The sequence below is a fragment of the Rhododendron vialii genome, chromosome 9a (genome assembly GCF_030253575.1).
Source record: "Rhododendron vialii isolate Sample 1 chromosome 9a, ASM3025357v1".
Classification (NCBI taxonomy): Eukaryota; Viridiplantae; Streptophyta; class Magnoliopsida; order Ericales; family Ericaceae; genus Rhododendron; species Rhododendron vialii.
Window position 1 is genome coordinate 5,356,934 of NC_080565.1, and position 23,012 is coordinate 5,379,945.

Here is a 23,012-nt window from a genome sequence, read left to right on the forward strand (position 1 = left end):
CTCCAGACCTCCGGGATTCTTGATTCGAAAGACAATCAAGAATCGCCAGAATCCCACAAATGATGCTTCTTGAACCTTCAGCGCGCCATTCCAAATCAAACTCAGTCCAGCAAGTAAAATGCTCCTCCCCTATATCCCTCACCTTGATCAATAACGAACCCAAGAGAATTTAACCGCTGAAGTGTTCTCAATTTTCTCAAGGCCAGCCCGTAATTGCAGTAAAGTAGTTCTCAAATCCATACCAAAGGGAGATCAGAAGGCAACAAGTCAAGAACATCATCAGAAACCATCTCAATTTCATCCCTTATTCAATCCTGGAAAATTCCCCAATTTTCAATTGAAATTCATGTGATTCCCAAAACCAGCGGAGTCGTAATCTGGAAATTCCCTCATCCGGCACCTACTCGCAAATTGAATCGGTGCAATCGCTTGAAACGTTCAACATTGTTTCTTCACTCACCTAAATAGAAGCAAGAAACACAAACCCTAAGACCAAAAGTGCATTACTCATCTAACAAATCTACATTCAGAGGGACAGATCCAGAATTTTAACTTCGGGGTGCAAACTATTGCAACTTGGGAAGGATCCCTTATATTATCGCGATTATCTCTTAACACTAAGTATAATATGCACATGAACAACCAACACATAAGAACAAAATAACCCACAAACTTTTGATGCAATACCAAAGCTGAAAGCACCCATTTTCTCCCAAGGTTTCAACGAAACAAAATAACTCAACCACAATCAGAACAAATAACCCTTAATTTTGGGATTGCATACTATAAAAAAGCACTCATTTTCCCGTAAGATTTGCCAAGAACTAAATAAAACTCAAAACAAACAGTCTGAACAAATTACCCCTCAATTGTGTTTCTTTGTTTGGATCAAGATTTGTGGAGGAAACGAACGCTATCAATTTCAGTTTCTTATCCTATTACCGTCCTCCAGAAATTTTTTCCAAACATAACCTCCAACTGAATCTTGATGACTCACAACACTATTCATGAAGCTTAATCTACAGTCCCTGCAATTGAACCATTTCTGCAAGGGTCGGCTAAAGAGACAAATCGAACAGAAATTCAAAAGACGAAATCATCCATATAGATATTGTTTCATTGTACATTCCAAGAAGTTATATCACCAACTTTAAAGCAAAGAGCAAAAGGCACAAATGAGTTAGATTTGCATTTGCCTCAGGCCATCATCTGGTTAACATAATAATAAATCAGCCACATTGCAAGTTCAAGAACCTCGAACCGGAACCGGAAATCGATGGATTACTGATATACATAGGGTAGGAACTATATACACTGAATCAAAGACAAATAATAACAGCATACTCGGCTACTTGTCGCTCATCTTCTTTAAACAGCTTCAGCCAAAAGGTGACCTCCCAAAACAAAGCTTTTCTATAAGCAACAATCCCTTTCCAATAAATCACCTTTTCATCCTTTTCTAGCTCTCTTCAAGCACCTTTTTCTGCAATTCTTGCTTCAGAAGGCAATTTGCCACCTGGGACCCACAAGATCAGGGTAATCATGCGTTACGTCTGGGCTGGTGGCACATCTCGCATGTGGGCAAAGATCTGGTGTTGAAATAAGTGCACTGATCGCATGTCCAAGAGCCATGATCATCCGAATTTCTACTAGGCCCGCCCGCTCGGGATGATTTTCCTCTTCCGCTTTTACTCTTTACAACAGCCACCCCACTTTTCACGGTTGCTGTCTTGCTGCTAGCCCCCTGGGAATCCACATCCGATAGACCATTCTCTAATGCTCTAACCAAGTTCTCAAAGTAATTCCGAGTGACGCTGTTGAATCGCAGGTAAGATGGTCAGTTAAACAAGGACGAGTTTAATATTTACAGATCCGTTTGTTTCATTTTTTGACACAAATCTCAAGCAAATGAGATCAGAGGAGTGGTCTCAGTTTGAGATGGGACTGCACATGTTTAGGGATCGAATCTTATTCAATCCAAGGGAAATGGTGGAACTTGCCAGCAGTGTGAAGGAAATAGCATTGAAACTCAAGGATGAGAGTGAGGGATTGTTGTCTCTTGGAGTGATAGTGTGATACTGCTGTTCCACAATATTATCCATGGAAACAGGTTTCTTGTGTTTGGTTACAGCCCGGAAAATGGTGGTGCTATCGTGGTGCAGTGCAAGGGTGGTCATGGTTGCATGAGTGGAAGTGTTGGTGGTATGGTAGCAGTGCTGATTCGTATAACATTTTCCACCTTCAAAAACGGTGGGTGGCGGCATCAACAGAGGTGGATATAGGAAGCGGCAGAGTGGTGGGGTAGTTAAATGGTAGTGATAGTGGTGCAGTAGTAGTGTTGACAACATATTTTAGACTGATCACATGAAACAATATTCATTGACTTTGTCTCCGGCAAACGTATTCAGCCAAGAGAAAAGGAGCATCACAGGCGAATGAAAATAAAACACAGTTGACAATGTTTCTGGTATATGTATTCAGCCAAAACAAAAGGAGCATCACAGACAATAAAACTATATTCTAGACATAATTACCTAGTAAGTCCAGCCAATTTTGTGCGGAAATCATTAAAATCAGTTGGAGGAGGTTCAGCACCAAGGTAAGCCTGTACGTCCTTCTCAGCACATTGATGAAGCCTTTCTAAACCAGCCTCGGCCTCGCCTGAAAATAAAAAAGATAACACTTCTGCAAAATAAGCCACTAACAATTAACATTTCTAAAAGCTGCATTTGGAAGAGGTTTGGAAGAAAACTCATACCTTGCAAATATTCAAAAAATTGCCTCTTTGCATGTTCAGGCTCAGGTAGATAGTATCCATAGGCATAGGTCCATTTCAACACTCGCCGACATTCAACTATCTGCGTATGTGTAATAGCCTCAGATATCGTAGAGCATCTTAAACCATGTGGGCTGTCAGTCCAAGTATTTCAAAAGGACAACCAAAGCATAATCCCAACTCAAAAAGAGCTTATAGTGAACATTACTAGTTATCTCAATTTCCAATCCAACTCCAGAGTTTCATCTCTACTCTCAACAAACCGCTAACATTGTCCCACCTCTTCCAAATTTTCTAATTGTGAATTCGCAAATCATCACAAGACATATTTATTATGGATCTCATTTGGAAGGTCTCACAAAAAATCCTGTTAGTTGTGCCAATTTAAAAAAAAAAAGTAACTAGAAATATAAAAGTAGATTTTGTTGCAGCAAAAAAGAAACTCAAAAGCAAATATAAATCTCTGTTCTGAGAATGTGTCGTCAACATTTGAGAGTCAAAAGTCTATTTTGGAGACTTTGGCTCTTATTTAGGAGATATAGAGCATGATTTAAAGAATCAAAACATTTGAAGGGCATCTCCAACCACACTTTTTTAGTTTTTTTTTATATCTCTACGTCCATAATTTTAGTTTTAGAGTATGAATGATGCAACCCACTCCAAATCTTACTCCGGTTTTTTGGTACTCCAACCATGGAGGATGAGATGGTGACCCTCTATAATTGGAGGATGCAAAATATATACAACGGGGTATAACTTTTAATTTATGAATTTATGTTATAATAAGATTAGTACCATTTAGAAGATATTCACAACATCTTTAAAATAAGACCTATGTCTATTATTTTTAACAAAAAATTACGAAATGATAATTTAATTTTGGTGGGAAACTGAAGAATGTTTGAGTGTTGCATTGATTTTTAGAAATGTAGAGGGAGAAATAGAGTGTTGGGTTGGAGTATAGATGAATAGTCGAATGCTCTAAATTCACTTCAATGAACAATAGACTATTTTGATCCCCTCCCAAATAGAGATTTGGAGGGTGTCAGATTGGACATCAAAATAAAACAGTACAAAACAAGAAACACCACATGATAAAACTCTTTTAACATCTAAGTGCCAAATCTGAAAAGTATTTCAATTATTTTGTTGAGGACTGATTAATGAACGCCGATCTACCATCAACGTGGCTAAACAGAATTTGGATTACATGTGTAATTAACTGGTTAAAGCACCAGGTTGTTGACTATTTGATTGGAACTCGTACATGGAAGATCTGGTTTCCCAAATAACTAAGTATAAATGACACTTGTGGATACTCCATAAATTTATCTTCTGAATAAATGCCTCACTTAAAATTATAATTGCATGACCTCTAAGATTAGTTTTGAGGTCATCAAATTGGTATCTAGCACCACAACATAGGAAACTGCATCCAGTCACATCTTAATACTTTTACTAAGATGAAGTCTCAACACATCATTTGGTGCAATCATTCTCTAACAACAGAAAAAGACAAAAACATCTACTTTTAAGATATTCAACTAGAAGCAGTTCTAGACAAGCATAAAAGGTTTTGGAAAACCTTTTGTTGGCCATTCAAGATACTTCACAGCCAAAAAGGGTAAACCATCCACTGTGTAATGTACCAATTCCTTGATTTCAATGTAGTTGAGCAACAGAAAAATGGCGAGGTTCTATAACCATTGATTAAAAATGTTTCAAGTGTTCTCTTAATTTCATTATTCAAAATCTCAATAATACATCAAAGAAAGCTCTTATTTATAGACCTAACAACCTAAGAGAAGAGAAATTAGAATCCTACTAAAACTAGATAACATACTCCTAACAAAACATATCATAACTACTTATCCTTCATAATTTAATACTTATCAAGATATTATCCTACTAAATTACTATAGCAACAATGGCTATAATAATAATAATAATAATAATAATAATAATAATAGAAGTAGTAGTGGTGGTGGTAGTAACATTCCGCATCACATACATGCAGAATGTGGACTCCCACAATCGTGGTAACCAAACAAAACAAATGCCCAAATAACTAAACGCAAAACAAGAAAATTTTGCTTTACCTGCAGCCAGGCTTCTGTGATGAACTTGAGTTGCGATTCAGGTTGAGACTGTTTGTCACTAAGCTTCTCGAGCTAAGCAAAACAAGAAGCCAGATGTTTCAACAAATTAAGAAATAACTGTAGCATCTAGTAAAGCGGGAGGTAATTAAAAGGTCAGTTTATCAACTCATAATATGTTAGTGGATCATTCAATACTGATTTTCTAAGGAATCAGAGGTATATATAAGCAGGTCCGAGTCTGATGACCATACAAAGAAAAACCTGCTGCTATATGATAGTTTGAGAACATCTAAGTAATCCCTCCTTCCTCCCTCACTTTTAAAGATGGGAATCGTAAGGCAAGTTTCTAATGCCATCTAAACAATTAAAAAGGAGCTATACAATGCCCAGGTTGATCAGTGAATGAAGAAGGTTCATGCCCGTCCATCTCTTGCATTTGCACATCTTTCTCTGTACTATTGCAAATTTCCAGAATTCAGCAACACACATTTTCAAATTTCCCACATTGACATTTATTCAGTTAGCATGGGCTCCAAACTGGGAGACAAAAATAGGCCTTTAAAATGGAAATATATAGCACCAACACGGACACAACACCGACACTCTTGGCACGTAAATTGAAAAAAATGGACATGATATGTTAGGGGGACACATTTTAGAATGTATTTACTTGTGCTATTATATTAAAATAAATATGTAACAGAAGGCTCTAACTGTAAGATGTTACACCATATATACCTTGAATCATACTATCATTCACAAAAGTATTCAAACAAAAAGCGTTTCATCCTTTATGTGTCTTTATAATCAAGAAACCATCATCCGTAAAACGTAGGACTTCCCTAACTTTTAATTAGAGTCTACTATTTTGTTTAACACCCCCGGCTTGTTCTGCTAGTGTCCAAAGAGTGTCTGGAGCATTTTTAAAAGTGTCCCCGGAGCGTCCAAACTAAAAATGTTGAGAATAATAAGAAACTTTGGATTTGAGTGTCGAACACGTGTCTGGAGAGTGTCGGTGTCCTGCAAGTGTCCGACACTGATATGTGACCTTCGACGAAGTGTCTGTGCTACATAGATAAGTAACTTGCAAAATGAGCACAAAGGGAAGAAAAAGTTCAAATATCTAGTGTAACATGCTGAAGTGACAAAAGTTTAGACATGCAAAAAAGAGTTCCTACTACAAAGCTACTCCTTCCGCAGTGATTATGGTATATCCTCTACAAATATATTACAAAAACATGAAAGTTGTGCCAGGAGACCATAGAAACTAAGACAATTTCCACAGTCTAATTCATCCAACATTGCTTGTTCAATTAGCAAAGCACTTGATAGTCACATTGTAAAACTGCAAAAAAGTAGTAAAGGTGAAATTGCTTACATGCACAGTTTGCATTTGATGTAAATCCGAAAGGGCTTTTTGCCTCGACTGCCAGTGAAAAAATGGAGAAATCAGATTATGCCCCAGGCGGGGAAAAATGATGATGATGAATGACATTTATTAATGCATGTTCAAATAGTGCATTGGGGTAGTGATAGTCGCATTCCCCTGTTTCATATGCCCACTACTTTTCTCATATAAATGACTTCTTGTAACACCATGATTGCCATATATCGCGGGAATCAAGAGTGAGGACACTGATAGTCACAAGAAGGAACATTTATTGGAAAATTAGGTATCTATTTACATATGCAGAACAAGAGAAAGCCATATGAAATTTTGAACTTCCCAAATCCCAAGCTACAACGTATGACTACAAGAATCCAGGCAAAAATAGCACAAGAATAGAGACGTGTTTGACAAATTTGTACATACCGATTGATTGGTAGCCCACCGTTCATAATAATGAGTGTATCTCTCTAGAGAGTTCTTGGCCATCTCTCTCCTTCTCTCAGTTTCATCATACTACAAGAACAAAATACGTATAGTGAAACCCAATCACTAGATGTTCAAAACGCCAAAGCATGTGGTAGGAAAGAATTAGCAATAATGCCAGCCCTACCGCTCCCTCTTGCTTAGCTGCCTCATACCGGTTACATGCATAGAAACCACCCGTCCTCTCACCATGGTCCGACCATGCACCAAGGCATAGCCTGCATGTAACATAATAAAATACACAAGCAGCTTAAGAACACAAACACATATATGTTTATTAGCAACAAACAAAACACTCCAACTCACCGCAAAGGGAAAATGACATGGGGTGCTTTATGCACAAATAATTAACAAAGACAATGCTACATAAAATATGGACAACTGCTATGTTATCAATACTTACCAGCAGAATTCAAACTTGCAAGGAGGCGTGCACGTCATGTGCATACAACCTTGGTTTTTCTCAATTGGTCTCTTACACTTCGGACAAGGCTTGGAATTAGCTAGTATCCTGACAGTCAAAAAACATTGTATTTAGCTTTCTGCCAAGATGTAAGACGTCAACATATCACCACTACTACAGGATGACCATAAAAAGACAAAAGCAACAGGCCACCCATTAGTTAAATGACCATGGGGAAAGTAGACTATTTGCCTAAGTGAACAAAAAGGTGGCAATCCATTATGCATCATCAATCAGATCAACTAAAATGTTCTATTTCCTACCATTCACTCAATAAAAACACTGTTATCAGCGAAGGTAAATCCATGGTGTTGCAACATTCTCAAATTAGAATCAATTTTAGTCATAAAACGATACTGACAAGATTACAAAAAGAAGCACCATACTGGCACACTCAACTGCAAAGAAACTTCAATACTTCCATACTTGACTGGGCAAGATTGTATGATTTTCCGCAATAACCGGTCATGTTTTTACGACAAAACAACCTAACATCGGTGCTTGATCTTATAAAAACCACATACAATGTTTGAAGTTCCTACTTTCTTAAACTGTATCTTGCTTGGAATGCTATTTAAACAAACACAGTGAAGGAGAAGGAGATTAGTTCATTCCACTTCACAAAGCAAAAAAAGTCTTCCCCCGAGGGCAAGGAGAGTAAGTCTTAACAAAGATACATCGTGTCACCAACTGGAATGGAGCCTCTAAAACATGAGACTTCCAAAGGAAAGAATAAACAAATATATAAATAAATAAAACAGAAGGGTTGATGATCTATTAACCTTTGGATAAGATTAGTGCACCCATGCTCTAATGTTAATCTAACCTCAACTGGCAGCGGTATATTGATCCTATTACATCGTACTTACTTAATATTCACTATGAACCATATTCAAGTTCACCATTTATTTACTAATGTAATACATCAGACGTCCCAACAATGCAGAGATATATCCCTGCATTTTATTTACAAACACAGATATAAGGCATAGACACTGCACCAGGTGCTCCCAATCGTTAAACTCCCTTCCTGCCCCCCCACCCCCGCCCGCACTCCCGCCCTAGCCATCACAGTGCAGGGATGAGGTCCAAAACTTGGAAACAGGCACCACATCAAGAATGAATAGCCAGTTAAAAATACTAAACAACATACAGACAATCTTCTAGACTTTAAAAATCAAACATATGATACCACCAATAACGCAATGAGCTATGGTCCATTCAAAAAGAATTGCCCCAGATACATTTCCCTACACCAGCACTGGAAAGACAACTATCAGGCAACAGGTGACAAAGATCTTTTTCGAAGCAAGGTATGCCTTTATATCATACTATAATTAACACAAGCATCCGTATAATTTATAGGAGTATTAGAGTTGGTTTTTACTCAGCTCAGATCTACAAAATCCTCTAACTTGAATCTTCTTTTATAAAACTGCCACATTGGCCCCTGTAGCTTTAATTCCCATTAGCCCTTGTTTTCCCCTGGTGTAATTAGGAGGGTATGCCATGCTTGACTGTGCATTTGGTTGTTTCTTATACTCTCAAAGTCTCACTTACAAGGAAAAGGATATCAAAAAGCAGGGGATAGTGCGACACTCTCCAAGGTTTAAATATATAGGTGATATGACCAACAAAAAGCAAATAGACAAAAGAACAATCAGCACGTCCCTTTCTTTTCGTTGGTGGGTTTTGGGCGCATGGGCCAAATTAAACAGCGCATAAGACTTGCAAAAGCTAAGACAACTCAGAAACTCAAAGAAAATTTTCCCACACTTCAGATTTGGTAAATGTTAACAGCTCCTAGGCCAGTGTTTTAAATAGCGCGCGCTTCCATGGCAACGTGGCGCACCTTCAGTGCCATAGGAAGTCGTGGCGAAGCGCAGATCACCGAAGTGCATGCATGGCACCTGTGGCGCATCTCAAGGAAAGGTGCAAAGTGCTGTGGTGCTCGCCTCGAGGATTTTTCAGCCATGTTTTTTAGATTAGGCCAGAATCCATCTCAGCCATTGATATATGATGCATAAAAGGTGGGCCAAATGCACTGGATAATTTCCTTCCATGTAATGACTAAAGAGGAACTAAACGTTATCCTAGAAATCGACTTCTCTCATCGATAGACACAGACATGAGCAGCCTATGTATGACTCCAGATTCCATGATGATGAAGAAGATGAAGTTATTGGTGTCGAGGATGATTAATGCCTATTCATGACTCTAGATTTGATTGTCGTCAATCATTTTGTTATGTCTCTAAAGCTAAACGTCAATATGTTAGCTTTTTATGGATGATATGTTTTGTTTAGTGTTTGGTGGTTCCTTTTAACCATTGAAATGATATGTTTTATGACATTTGAAAGTTTTATAAGAGTTTGGTTGTGTTGAAAGTTTTGCCTATGTTAGAATTCTACATGTTATAATATATTGCGCCTCGCTTTGACGTGGCGCACGCCTCGTGCCATGGCTCCAGGGGACCATTGCACCTTGGTGTGCCGTGACCCATTTAAAACACTGTCCTAGGCTCCTCCTACAACTCAATATAGCTATCCCTGTCAAAAATTCAAAATATCAAAATGACTCATTATGGATGCAAAATTTTGAATGATTGCAAATATATCCGGGGGTTACCGGTAACAAAGACAAAATAGCATGGATTCCTCCATAGTTGTCAAGGGCGAAAGGCGAACCGAGGCGCAAAGTCTTGCTGGGCCTGAGGCGAGAGGCGCAAGGCAAGGCGCGTGCCTTTTTGAAGCGCACCTATGCGAAAAAAATGGGAATAGCATACACTAATATTTAAAATAATAAACACTAAGCCAATAAGTTTTAGGGTAAATAATATAATGTTTATGTTTGTTAGGGGTAAAACTGAAATACTAAATAATAACAATTGAGTGTCAAACTGAAATATTTATAATTATAGGGTAAAAAGTGTAAAACTGGGAGTGTGTTGTGTGTGTGTGTGTATATATATATATTACGGGGCGGTTCCGGAGACAGCTAAAAAACCATCTAAAAAAACATCTCAAAGTTCCCAATCAAATTTTGATGATTTGAGCAGTTCAATATAATAAGAACGTGATTTTAAGGGTACCCGCGAGAAATCAGCAAAAAAATGATCAGGAAGGATTTGATTTGAGTAGTTTTTAGCTTAGATTTGATGAACGGTTCAATTAAAAACTATTCAAAACTTGCACTTCACGATCATATTTTTTGTTAATTTCTCGCGGGCGCGCGCGCGCGCACACACACATACACACACACACATATATATATATTACGGAGCGGTTCCGGAGACACCTAAAAAACCATCTAAAAAAACACCCAAAGTTCCCAATCAAATTTTGATGATTTGAGCCATTCAATATAATCAAAACGTGATTTTAAGGGTACACACGAGAAATCAGTAAAAAAATGATCAGGAAGGGTTTGATTTGAGTAGTTTTTAGCTTAGACTTGATGAACGGTTCAATTAAAAACTATTCAAAACTTGCACTACCCGATCATATTTTTTGCTAATTTCTCGCGGGCGCGCGCCCACACACACACACACACACATATATATATGTATCGGGGCGGTTCCGGCGACACCTAAAAACACACCTCAAATCATAATCTCATAGGTCCCGACCAAATTTTGATTATCCGAGCCGCTCAATATGTTCAAAATGTGATTTTAAAAGTACCTGCAAGAAATCGGGAAAATTTTTTTTACAGGAAAGGGCTTCAATTGAGCAGTTTTTTATTGAACCGTTCAATAAAAAACTGTTCAGATGAAGCCCTTCCCAGTCATTTTTTTTTGCTGATTTCTCGCAAGTATCCTTAAAATCACGTTCTGATTACATTGAACGGCTCGGATCATCAAAATTCGATTGGAAACTTTGGGGTGTTTTTTTAGGTGTCCCCGGAACTGCCCCATATATATATATAGTCCGGATCAAGTCCACACCCTTACGGTCCGCACCTCCCATTTTCCGATTGAATTTCGATGATCCGAGCCACTCAATGTGATCAGAACGTGATTTTAAGGGTACCCGCGTAAAATCAGCAAAAAAAATGACCGGGAAGGGCTTGATCTGAGGAAAAAATGCTCAGATCAAGCCCTTTCCGGTCATTTTTTTTGCTGATTTTACGCGGGTACCCTTAAAATCACGTTCTGATCACATTGAGTGGCTCGGATCATCGAAATTTAATCGGAAAATGTGAGAAATGGGGAGGTGCGGACCGGAGCTCCGGTCCAAACCTCCTGACCTGATCCTGACTGATATATATATATATATATATATATATATATATATAGTAATTTTCAGGTCCACTCGCCCGGATTTTCTTATGGTCCGGATTTTCCCTTTCCCGATTGATTTGCGATGATCCGAGCCGCTCAATGTGTTGAGAACGTGATTTTAAAGGTACCCGCAAAAAATCAGCAAAAAAAATGATCGGGAAGGGCTTGATTCGAGCAGTTTTTTACTGAACCATTCAATAAAAAATTGTTCGGATCAAGCCCTTCCCGATCAATTTCTTTGCTAATTTCTCACAGTTACTCTTAAAATCACGTTTTGATCACTTTGAGCGGTTTGGATAATCGAAATTCAATTGGGAAATGCGAGGTCCGGACCGTAAGGCGTCCGGACCTGAAAAGAACTATATATATCTTCTCTATTATAAAACAGAAGGGTGTGGGGACAAGTTGTTAGAACGGCTTAGATTCATTTGATCCAAATGCTGTAATGCATCCTCCCACTTCCCGATTAAGTGCCCATGATTTTCACTTAAATCACACAACTGCCATTCCCTTTCAACCGGAATGCTTAGTGCCGTAGGCACGGGCTAACACTAGTATATATATATATAGGTTGCGGATCCGCTAACACATTGACACCTTTTTGTTTTTTACAGTCTCAGCAAATGATTAGAGCCATTCAACGTGTTTAAAACATGTTTTTGAGAGCTTCCGTAAATAATCAGCTCGCTCATTCTGATATCGGTAAGGGCTTGATCGGTTCATTTAGTTGATTCCTGTCAAATTTGACAAGACAAAATTAAATGAGCTAATCAAGCCCTTACCGACATCAAAATGAGCTGATTTTTCAAGGGAGCTCTTAAAAACATATATCTATATATAAAATGTATATATTTATGCTATTCAATCTGGTGAATTGGCACTCCAATCAAACAGTCAAGGGTCAAAATCATGAATACATCAACTTTCAAAGTTTAATCCAATGATTAGGGTTTGAATAAGCAAGATTGGGGTTCAATTCTTAGACCCAACTCGATATCGTACTTTGAAGATGTAGATTAGGGCTTGAAATGGATTGAATATTGTTGTACAGTGTTTGAATCAGTGTGAGATGGGTTCAAAGCAAGTTGATCAGGTGCAATTAGGGTTTTACAGCCTTCGAATCACTTGAGTTCACTGCTGCTGCTGATCGATCAGGGAGACCCAGAGAAATTGATCCCCGGCTGCTGCTGTTCGTTATAGAGAGACCCAGAGAAGTCGATCAGTTCACTGCTGCTGTTACAGCCTTCAAACAACTGAGGTATATGTTTAACCTAAATCTTGGATCCAACGGTTGTGAATCAAAGTTGAAAGAAGCGAGCTTTTCTTGCACCAGTCACCTCGTCGCTTTTTCTCGCTTCTTGTGCCTACCCTGCAGTCTGCGCCTTGTTCAAGTCGCCTTGCCTGGGGCTAGGCAAGTCGCTTGGGGTGTGCCATGCCTTGCTTGGCGCCTAGGCGCGCTTTTGACAACTAAGGATTCCTCCGGGCGGAGCCTAGCATTGCCATGAACTTAAGACAGACATCTAAATGGAAACCGACATCCAAAAACCACTCATCCAATCTTGCAACTATTCTGTAATTTCTTACTGCTTACATTCTACTATATGCAGATCTACTCGAAGAATATAGTTCAGTGTATGAAGCACCAGTAAAGTATAATAATTAACATTGTCAAGCTCATGTACTTGAATGCAAGTGCACCCATTAACACTTCTGATCCTCCTCAACCCACCTACCAATGAACATAGTTCTCATGCCCAATGATCTAAAAGTCACTAGGCGCTAGTCGGCCGGTCGGCCACCTTCGAGCGATTAATCGGTGCATATTACTTAGTAATCGGCGATTTATCGTTAGTCGAACCTAATCGGATAGGCCCCGCCAGCAATTAATCACCGATTAATTCCTTGTTTTAGAAGGCTGCTCATGCCTAAATTACCTTTATCCAATGGAACAAATAGAGAATAGCCCACACAATCAATGTTTTGCATTCTCAGTAATTGTCAGAAATGGCCGAACCTCAAATGCAAAGTTTACAGTCTCGTTATTAAGAATGTTGAAACTTATTTTCTTGGCCAACCAATTTCCATTTGCCATCAAGTGCATGATATGTCCTTGATTAGGTGAAGGTTCGTAGTTGCCAAATTATATGGCCTACTCCACGAACCCGCTCTAGATTCTATGATTTACCACAAGCATATGATTAGAACCTCGTCCCATGAAGAAAGAGGATCACTAACTGGGATGGAACCTCTCAAACATATGAACCCTAAAGCAACAAAAGAAACGCTAAAAACTAAAAAGTAACAAAATCTGTAATATACATCAAAACTACTCAAATGCTTTTTAGTAAGTCTATTTACAACTAAAGATATTTTTACGCAAAAAAACGAAGGTTGAAGTTGACATCAATGTCCAATATCTACCCATAGTTTGTTGTATCTTTGTCTCTTCATAATTTTTCTCTTTGGTCTCTTCTTCTCAAACCCCTTCTCAACATTTGTGTTTGTTGTTGTCAGCTCAAAAATTATTTGTGCTTCACATTAATGTATAAGTCCAGAAATATTTCAGCATTTTTGAAGATCTTTGGGAAAACATTTTATTTAGTGTATCAATAAATGCAACCTTATATTGAATCCTGGCTGCCATTTGTTCCCAATGTCAGATTCTTCACTTACCAAACAAAATCTACAGATCGAGCAACAAGAGTTGAACAAAAGATTACGGATAGAACTAACATCAGAAGCCTCCTACTAAAAAGAATTTATAACAATTGACCAAGCATAATGGTGCAAACTAAGTGAAAATATAGCACATCCAAGCAACAACAAAAACGAGAGAAAGAAAGCACACTATCAAGCATACAAACAACTTAATAAGCTGTGACACATAAACTATACCAATTCATGTTTTCTGATTCTGCGCTGTTTTTCATAATCCACTTGGCCACAGTGCCACAGTCCACAGGACGATGAGCTTCTTCTGTACACTGCAATTTCAGCTCAAAAGAATAAGCTTTAACCTCACACACAGAAAATAATCGAACTATAAGTTTTCCAACCCACAAGAGACTTACATTCCAACAAAAGCCATAGGAGCATAGGCAGGAAACATCGTAGTTTTCACTACCAACAACAAATTCAACAGCATACTCACAGCCTGGGGCAGGACACCACTTGGTCTAGCAAGTAGTACAAGAAACAATCAAAAATTCAGGACAGTGAGAGAAAAAATTAAAGAGCAGATGCTGCAAATCATATAAAACAGTCAGTTGGGAGAACCTAAAATCTACTGAAATCACAACCCACTTCAAGGGTATTGTAGTAGCACTAGAATTCTTAACTTGGCACTACCCAATTGGTTTAACATCTTCAATCTCCAATATAAACAAGCAAAGAAATAGGAACACTTGGGGGAATGCCAATAACTACAACTTAATCAGACCACGTGGGGAAGGGAAAAAAGAAAGGAAAGGAGACCAAACTGCAAGGCATGTATTATACAAACTTGCAAAGTTCATGACTAACCTCTAATCATTTGTCAAAAAAAATTTAGGGGAAAATATATTCAAAATTAGGGCTGATAGGATGATAGCAACTTATAAACTAGCTAGTAACCAAAAAAAAACTTATAAACTAGCTGGATATTTAATACTTGCCCTACTGAGAGAGAGAGAGAGAGAGAGAGAGAGAGAGAGAGAGAGAGAGAGAGAGAGAGACCACATGGGGGTGCAAATAAAGCTAGAAAGCAAGACTTATCCTCACCCAATTCAAATTATTCACTACCGAAATGAAATTGAAGATTGACTAATAACCTTTTCACTTCAAAATTGTCAAAAAAACAGGTGGATGCTATATCACCAAAATCAAATGTCACCATACGAGTTTCGAATGAGCCCCCATTTCATATAAAAATTGCAAGAAAAACTTCACAATTCAGGAACAGCTCCTGGGATAAATAGACGTGAGTTGACCGAAATTTACTTGGCTTCTCTTCAATTCTGTCTTTCTCTTCTAATGTTATTGAATATCCCTAGGGCTTCCTACTTTATTTGCCTCTAAGAAACTTTGAAAGCTTCTCTTTTGCGCCTGTTTGAAGCCAACCTTCTAAGGGTTAAGTAGGCTTCACGTTTAGGTAATCGTAGTTTCGATTACTCTTCTATACAGAAAGGACTGCTAATAGAAAAGGAAGTGAAGTTACATCCCTTGTTAAATGAATATTATGCATCTACAGCAATCATCACGTAAATGCACATGAAACAACACTAAGCAATAGCATAGTACATAAAATGTAATCAAATCAATTTGCAAGTATCAGAAGATATTAAAACAGTTTTCAGGGAAACACAATGTGAAATAACAAGACCAGAGATGACCACATTATCTAGAAAACCGTCAAAGAGCCATATTGATAACCTAATTCAATGTAATCATTTGGAAATTGCGTATTGGATTGATTCAGAAAACTGTCAAAGAGCCATATTGATAACCTAATTCAATGTAATCATTTGGAAATTGCGTATTGGATTGATTTATCCAATGAAACAAAGGGAGGGGCAAATTTTATAAAACAATTTGGACATGCAAAATTTATGCTTTAAAAAGTACAGATGAAATGAACAATTCAGAATGGACATGCAGAAACAACATTGGACATGCTCATCTTCTGAAAATAGTAGAAAATTTTAAAGAAGGCTAAGCAAAAACATTTAATAGCCCTAAGGAAGTTGAGGCCCGCTTTCGGGATTCTTTTAACAATCGACCAAGTCATCTTCAGAGTAATAAGGGAGTTGCAATTTAACACAATTACATCTTTCAAAAGTCATATACTAATCTATCAGCATGTGGGTAGAACTTTTTTTTGTTAAAATTGTCAACCTAGTTCTCGTTTGATAAGGCCATAATAAATCCAAAAAACTGGGGACAGATCTACTCAGGAAATCAAAATCCGTTTCAAAGACACAATTAAAAGAAGATAGAGAAGGTTAACATCCCAATTATACCTTTCGATTATCTTCTATATAAGAACGAAGAAGGTAACGAGCATATTTCTCCTTATCTTCCTCAGATACCAACAGATTGATCATATCTTGGCCGATCGCAGCACCACAGGATGGATCGGGGCATCTCAACATCAAACATCCAGGACCACCATTGATGGATGTGCTCATGTAAGCTACCAAAATAGATAGAAACAGGTCAATACAGAAGTCTAGAAGAAAACAAGTTGATTCACAACAATATGGTAGTTGCGTAAAAATACTATATTCTTTATATAAAGCGTGGGGAATAAGCATCCTGATTGAAGATATTTTCATCCAACGAAGAATTAGCCCTGAGCTTGACCCTTTAGAAAAGCAGACAAATTGAATGAATGAGACAAATGTTACGCAAGCTATGGCTAACTATGCGTATGATGTTGACTGTAGACCAATACCATTGCCTCCAATCAAATTTACAACATAAATGTCTCCTTGCATAACAAACACTCTAAACCTTAATGTCTGTCTTCATTCCTTCCACCCCCCCTCCCCCCATCCCATACCCCCATCGTCTGTAAGCTTTGAAACTGGCCCCCAACTTGTGCCCTATTGTCAACTGCTTTAAATCGAAATTCAATTTACTTACAAACAATAATGCAAGTACATGCTGTCAAAGTTTTTAAGAGACCAGACTCGCACAAATTAAGAGAGTTAAATGAAGGTAAAAAACACCTCTCCAGCATAGGTTACAAAAAGGATGACCACACGCAGCCGAGCTGATCCGATCAAGAGGAAAGGATTCAAAACAAATTCCACAAGTCAGCTGCCCAAAGAAAATACAAAATCAATTAACTACATACAAAGGTTATGGATCCAACAGCCTTTTAACAAGGAAATTTCCTGAATCATAAGTTCTAAACATCAAGAAACCAATTGTTTTCTATCTTGAGCATATGATAACTTACTTCTTTAGCATTTGGAAATTGGACAACTGGCCTTTCCAACAAGCCGACGGCCTTACGAACTCTATCTTCATCCGCAAACCATACCTCATGCACATTACTCACATTCCTATACAAATGCATTTAGCACGTCAAGGAAGAAATTGCCACAAGGAAAAAGAAAAGAGATGGGATTTGCAGGCATACAATATCTGAATTGCAATTATGCTTCGGAAAATCCTATGTGTACCGACCATTTTTGGACCGAAACCGTACCGACGGCCGCGCGCGGCCGTCTCCGGCCACCGGACGGCCGATCCGAGCCGTCCAAAAATTTTAAAAAAAAAAACCGAGGGGCCCAACGCGGGAATCAACGTCATCCGATGTGTGTAGGGTGCTTGATCTAAACACCCTATTTTTCGTGTATATTCGGCCGTCCGGTGGCCGGAGACGGCCGCGCGCGGCCGTCGGTACGGTTTCGGTCCAAAATGGTCGGTGTATATAGCAGTACTCTTATGCTTCGCATCGTGCAAATTTGCAATATAGACATAAGTTGAGAATAAAAACTGAAAAGATAGCACTACCTGACCAAATACATCAATTCAAAACAACAAACCTAAATGGAAACCATAGGTATCGTGATAAGAGAAATGAACAATTACCAATGATAGTGACGGAGTAGAATGCTTGCATCTATTCTCGATATGGAAAGGACTGTTGAAATTGTTGTAATTTCATTCTCTTGATGCTGGCGTATATCCGCTTCTTTCAAGGCAATATAATTCTTCTGAAACATATAACAGTAGGTGTGAAACCAAGAAACAAAATACAACATGGCATGAACCAATAAGCTTATGAGGTGTGATAACTGCAAACTCGCATTTAAATATGTGCTCAGGAAGTTCCATGGCTTTATGTAGAAATTCAATTGTAGTGCACCTGTCGAAGGAAATGCATTCTAAATAAAAGCTTCTACAATGTCAAAACACCCATCTATTTCGGATCATGTGGATAATGTTTCGGGAACTAGGGAATTGACTTCATTGAGGCCTAATCTTCTATTTTGCGAATTCCACATGAATATACACTAAAACAACCCATAACAGCAGTCAATCACTTTCAATTCAGAATCCCTGAACCACTTAACCTTAACCCATCAGCGAAATAAAAACAAAAAACCACAAATCAAAACAGCACAGGAACACACCCTAAACCTACCAACAACAACAATCAACCACTTCCCATTCAGAAGCCCTAAATCAGCTAACCTTTTGCTCCTTTATTTCGGATTAACATTAAACCAAACCAAATTACTGAACTTCCACATGAATACACACTAGAACAACCTATAACTGCAATCAAACACTTCCCATTCAAAAGCACTAAACCCAAACCAAATTACTGAAATTTCACATGAATAGACACTATAACAAACAACCACCCCAACCAACCAGTTCCCATTAAAAACCCAAAATCAGCCAACTTTTTTTCTCCCTTTTTTTCTTCCTGACTAAAACCAAACCCGAAACCAAATTACTGAACTTCCACACTAACACATACTGAAACAACCTACAACAGCAACCAAACACTGTCAATTCAAAAAGCCCTAAAACATTTAACTTTTTCCATCTCTTTTTTCCCAGCAATTCCCCTGTTTACACTAAAACAAGCTACAACAGCAATCAATCACTGTCAATTCAAAACCCTTAAATCATTTAACCTTTTTCCCTCTCTTTTTTCCAGCATTTCCCCTTTTACAGTAAAACAGCCTACATCAGCAATCAAACACTGTCAGTTCCAAAACCCCTAAATAAGTTAACTTTTTGCCCTCCTCTTTTTTTCCAGCAATTCACTTGTTTAGACTAAACCAAGCTACAACAGCAATAAAAAAACAGTCAATTGAAAAACCCCTAAATCATTTAACTTTTTACCTATCTTTTTTTCCAGCAATTCACCTGTTTACACTAAAACAACCTACAACAGCAATCAAACACTGACAATCCAGAAATCCCTAAATCATTTAACTTTCTGCCCCATCAACGATTCACCTGTTTCCACTAAAACAACCAACGAAACAGCAATCAAACACTTCCAATGCAAAAACCCCTGAGTAAGTTAACTTTTCTGCCCTCTCCTCTTTTTACCTGTTGGCGGCGGCTCGCGGACACATCGTCTGAGTCGACCGAGTCGTTGTCGAACTCGTAATCCCCATCATCATCACCATTATCGTCGTCCTCGCTGTACTCCACGGCCGTGTCGCCGCTGTAGTAGTCGTCGTCCATCGACTCGGCGTCGTTCGCATCGTGCATGTCGTCCTCCGAATCCATCAACAGATAGCCCCAAAAATCAAAACCCCAAAATCGGCTTCTTCCTTTTAGCTCGATGGTCCGATGGTTCCGCAGCCAAACAGCAGCTGAAGGACTAAAACGGAACGATCAGATCGCTACAACAAGACGCAAAATATGCACTCGCGCGCGTAGCTAAACGGATACATCTAAGAATGTTGCTTTCGTTTGTGGGGATTTTTCCGGCGTTTGGCAGCGGTTGAGGGTTTGGTTTTGGGATAGCTTTTCAGCTTCGCTTTTCTCCTTCGGTGAAAAATAATGTTATTTATATCTAAGGCTGTCGGACTGTGTGGTGGTGTTCATTTGAGAGAGGAAATGTTGATGGAAAGACGGTGATAAAGGAGAAGTGGACCATAGGTATACTCTTATCGACCATTTTCTCGTGGCGGTAAACCATAAGTATATTCATTTATTCATTTTATGTCATCTATCTATAGTGGTATAATTAAAAATTATTATTATTTTTAAAGTTAATAATATTAGTACAAAAAATAACTCACAATGATATAATCTAACTTAGGAAAATTCTTAAAAATACTATAATCAAATTTTAGGCTTTGGATAACCAAAACTAACAATTTTTTTTTAATAATCAAAAATCAAAATTTATAGACCACATACTACATAAGCTAATTAGTTTCAAAATTTGTATACACGCATGTTTCAACTGGTATTTTCTTTTGCTCTTCTTTTCCTACTCTATATCTTCTTCGTTTCACCCATAAACTATTTCTCTATTTTTCCCTCCAAAAGTGAAACTCATATATCTCGATCATCTACAATTCAACCCATCGTAGCCGAATTAAGGTATTTCACTCTTCTTTCCATTTTTATTTTCCCCTCCCAAAAAGTTCATAATAGAAGAGAGAAGAAAGTCATCGATTTTTTTCCAAAATTAAAAAAGGGAATCGATATATTTTTGTCCAAAAAAAACGTAAATGGAGAAGTGGACCCTTTATTTTGGTTATGGACTAAAAGTAACCATTGTGAAGCTCAACATTGTTAAGCTTAACAACCTCTTAAGTGAATAATCAAAAATTGATGTGTCAACTTTTGGTTGTTTCTTTTTTTATCATACTACTGCGGATGGCCTTACCGACCACTCCCCAACCATTTTCTCTCGTATATGTCATCTCCACATATTTAATTGTATAAGATGGGCTCCACATATATATAAAAGAGGAGTTGCCGAAGAGTGACGGATAGGCGTGTCCGTAACATTATTGCTTTTACCAATGCCCCATGAATTGTTGCTCTAGTTTCTTTTCCTTTTCAAAGTATTTTTTTTTCCAACTTTCCGTCATAATTTTTATTTAGATTAAACATTCATAATTTGGGTTTCGGTTATATTTTTTACTTTTCTGATTTTCATTGTCAAGATAAATCAATAATCCGCAAGTTTGACACAAATAATTAACGATTTTGTTAACCTCCGCCCACCAGGCGGAGGATAATATATACATAATTCAAAATAAGTTTGGATATCAATGCATATCTCACGGATATTAATACACTTTCACAAATATCAATACACATTTTTCGAATATCAATGCAACTTTTAGTTATTATCCTACACTTTTTGGACGGATGTTAGAATAATCTAATAACTAACAAGCATGAATTTTTTTTTGCATAAAACTAAAAAAGAGGTCAAATTATTATTATTATTTTTAGGAAACTAATGTGTTGTTTGATAAAACTGAAGCTAAAAAATTAAATACCGAATGTTGAACTTTTAAAGATAAAAAATTTTAAAAAATGGGTTCTTGAGGAATTTATTTGCAGACCCTCAATTTTGATTGTTTGTATTTCTTAAGTTGGATCCCGGAGGTATCGTTATAAAAAACGATGCCAAAAATAAGTTCTTTAATTGTTCTATGCTTCAAGAAATTGGATTATCCCATTCCCAAAACCATTAACTATCCACGTGCAATGGTGCTAATACAGTATTGAGTACTGCTATATATGAGTACCGATGGTTTCTGTAAAGAAACCGTACCGACGGTCATGCTGGACCGTCTCCGGCCATCGGACGGCCGATTCGAGCCGTCCAAAAATTCTAAAAAAAAAACCGAGGGGCCCCTCACGAGAATCAATGGCATCCGAGATGTGTAGGGTACTTGATCTAAACACCTTATTTTTTGTGTATACACATATATACACGAAAAATAGGGTGTTTAGATCACACACTCTACACACATCGGATGCCGTTGATTCTTGCGTAAGGCCCCCTCGTTTTTTATTTTAGAATTTTTGGACAGCTCGGATCGGCTATCCGGTGGCTGGAGACGGCCCAGAGCAACCGTCGGTATGATTTCCCTACGGAAACCGGTGGTACCTATATCATTTTCGTACAATATTAGTGGGATCGAGGAGTGGAGGACCTCCAAGCATGTTTCATAAATTTAGTTTTTCAAGAAAAATATGATTTTTCAAACTATCATCTTGGATCAATTTTGTAAAGGAAATATCTCGGACCACTTGAGAGAGTCTAAGAAAGGGAAAATGTGGTTTTGGACCAATTCAAACCCAAACTTATACAAGCCCAGAAGAACCTCTAGGAAACACCAATTTGAAGCCCATATTATGACCCAAAAACTGACATTGCCGCCCAAACTTTTTAGTTGGCAAAGGCAATTTGTCAGTAGGCTGCCGCGATTTTTTACCATTTTAACCTTGCAGCCGCAAAGTCTGATAGTGCAGCCGCAATCTTAAAAACCCAAAAAAACAGATAGTACTCACAGTTTGAGCATGGGCAAAGTATGGATAATTCAAAAGCCTCCTTACCGATTGTGGAGAAGAATTCATTGCTAGCTAGAATTGTATAATCCCGTATTTTATTGTCTACTTTATCAAAAGAGAGATAGAATTGCATTTGCCTCGGGCCATAACCTAGTTAACAGAATAATATTAAATCAGCTACGTTGCAAGTTCAACAACCTCGAACAGGAAATCGATGGATTACTAATATACACAGGGTAGGAAGGAACTATATACACTGAATCAGAGATGGAACCAGAATTCATAGACACAGGGGTCGAACTATATACAATAAGATTTTGTAATTTCAAGATTCGGTAGTCTAATGGTGACGGCAGATTTTTTTAAATGGAATGGAAGAAAAGTACAAAAAAGGATAATCGGATAACACTCACCACCCAAGTTAGAAAACCAACGGGATACAGATATCACCATCCGAGGATTTAACTGGGGATACACCACCCGAGGATTTAACTGGGGATACAGAGCGCTCACCA

The 23,012-nt window shown here is 38.0% G+C and overlaps 1 protein-coding gene across 1 annotated transcript; it reads right to left on the reverse strand.

Moving 5' to 3' along the window:
• Positions 1-1,078: 1,078 nt before the first annotated feature.
• Positions 1,079-20,087, reverse strand: LOC131299988 (probable E3 ubiquitin-protein ligase ARI7). The gene is made up of 15 exons (XM_058325598.1): positions 19,555-20,087; positions 18,073-18,197; positions 17,435-17,540; positions 17,202-17,292; positions 16,491-16,663; positions 14,565-14,669; positions 14,389-14,477; positions 7,152-7,259; positions 6,876-6,966; positions 6,689-6,778; positions 6,254-6,301; positions 4,876-4,947; positions 2,759-2,858; positions 2,535-2,661; positions 1,079-1,814 (listed from the first exon to the last, which is right to left on the reverse strand). Exons 1-15 carry the CDS (start codon positions 19,735-19,737, stop codon positions 1,541-1,543), a joined length of 1,782 nt encoding a protein of 593 aa, XP_058181581.1. The 5' UTR covers positions 19,738-20,087; the 3' UTR covers positions 1,079-1,540.
• Between the last annotated feature and the right edge of the window lie 2,925 nt (positions 20,088-23,012).

What these genes read in the sequence shown, in the direction of transcription:
- LOC131299988 (XM_058325598.1), bottom strand. Translation starts at nt 19,737, where the DNA reads ATGGATTCGGAGGACGACATGCACGATGCGAACGACGCCGAGTCGATG. An exon ending in ATATAGAAGATAATCGAAAG is followed by an intron (nt 14,670 to 16,490) that starts GTATAATTGGGA and finishes ACTACTTGCTAG; the next exon opens with ACCAAGTGGTGTCCTGCCCC. An exon ending in CAGCTAAGCAAGAGGGAGCG is followed by an intron (nt 6,779 to 6,875) that starts GTAGGGCTGGCA and finishes TTGTTCTTGTAG; the next exon opens with TATGATGAAACTGAGAGAAG.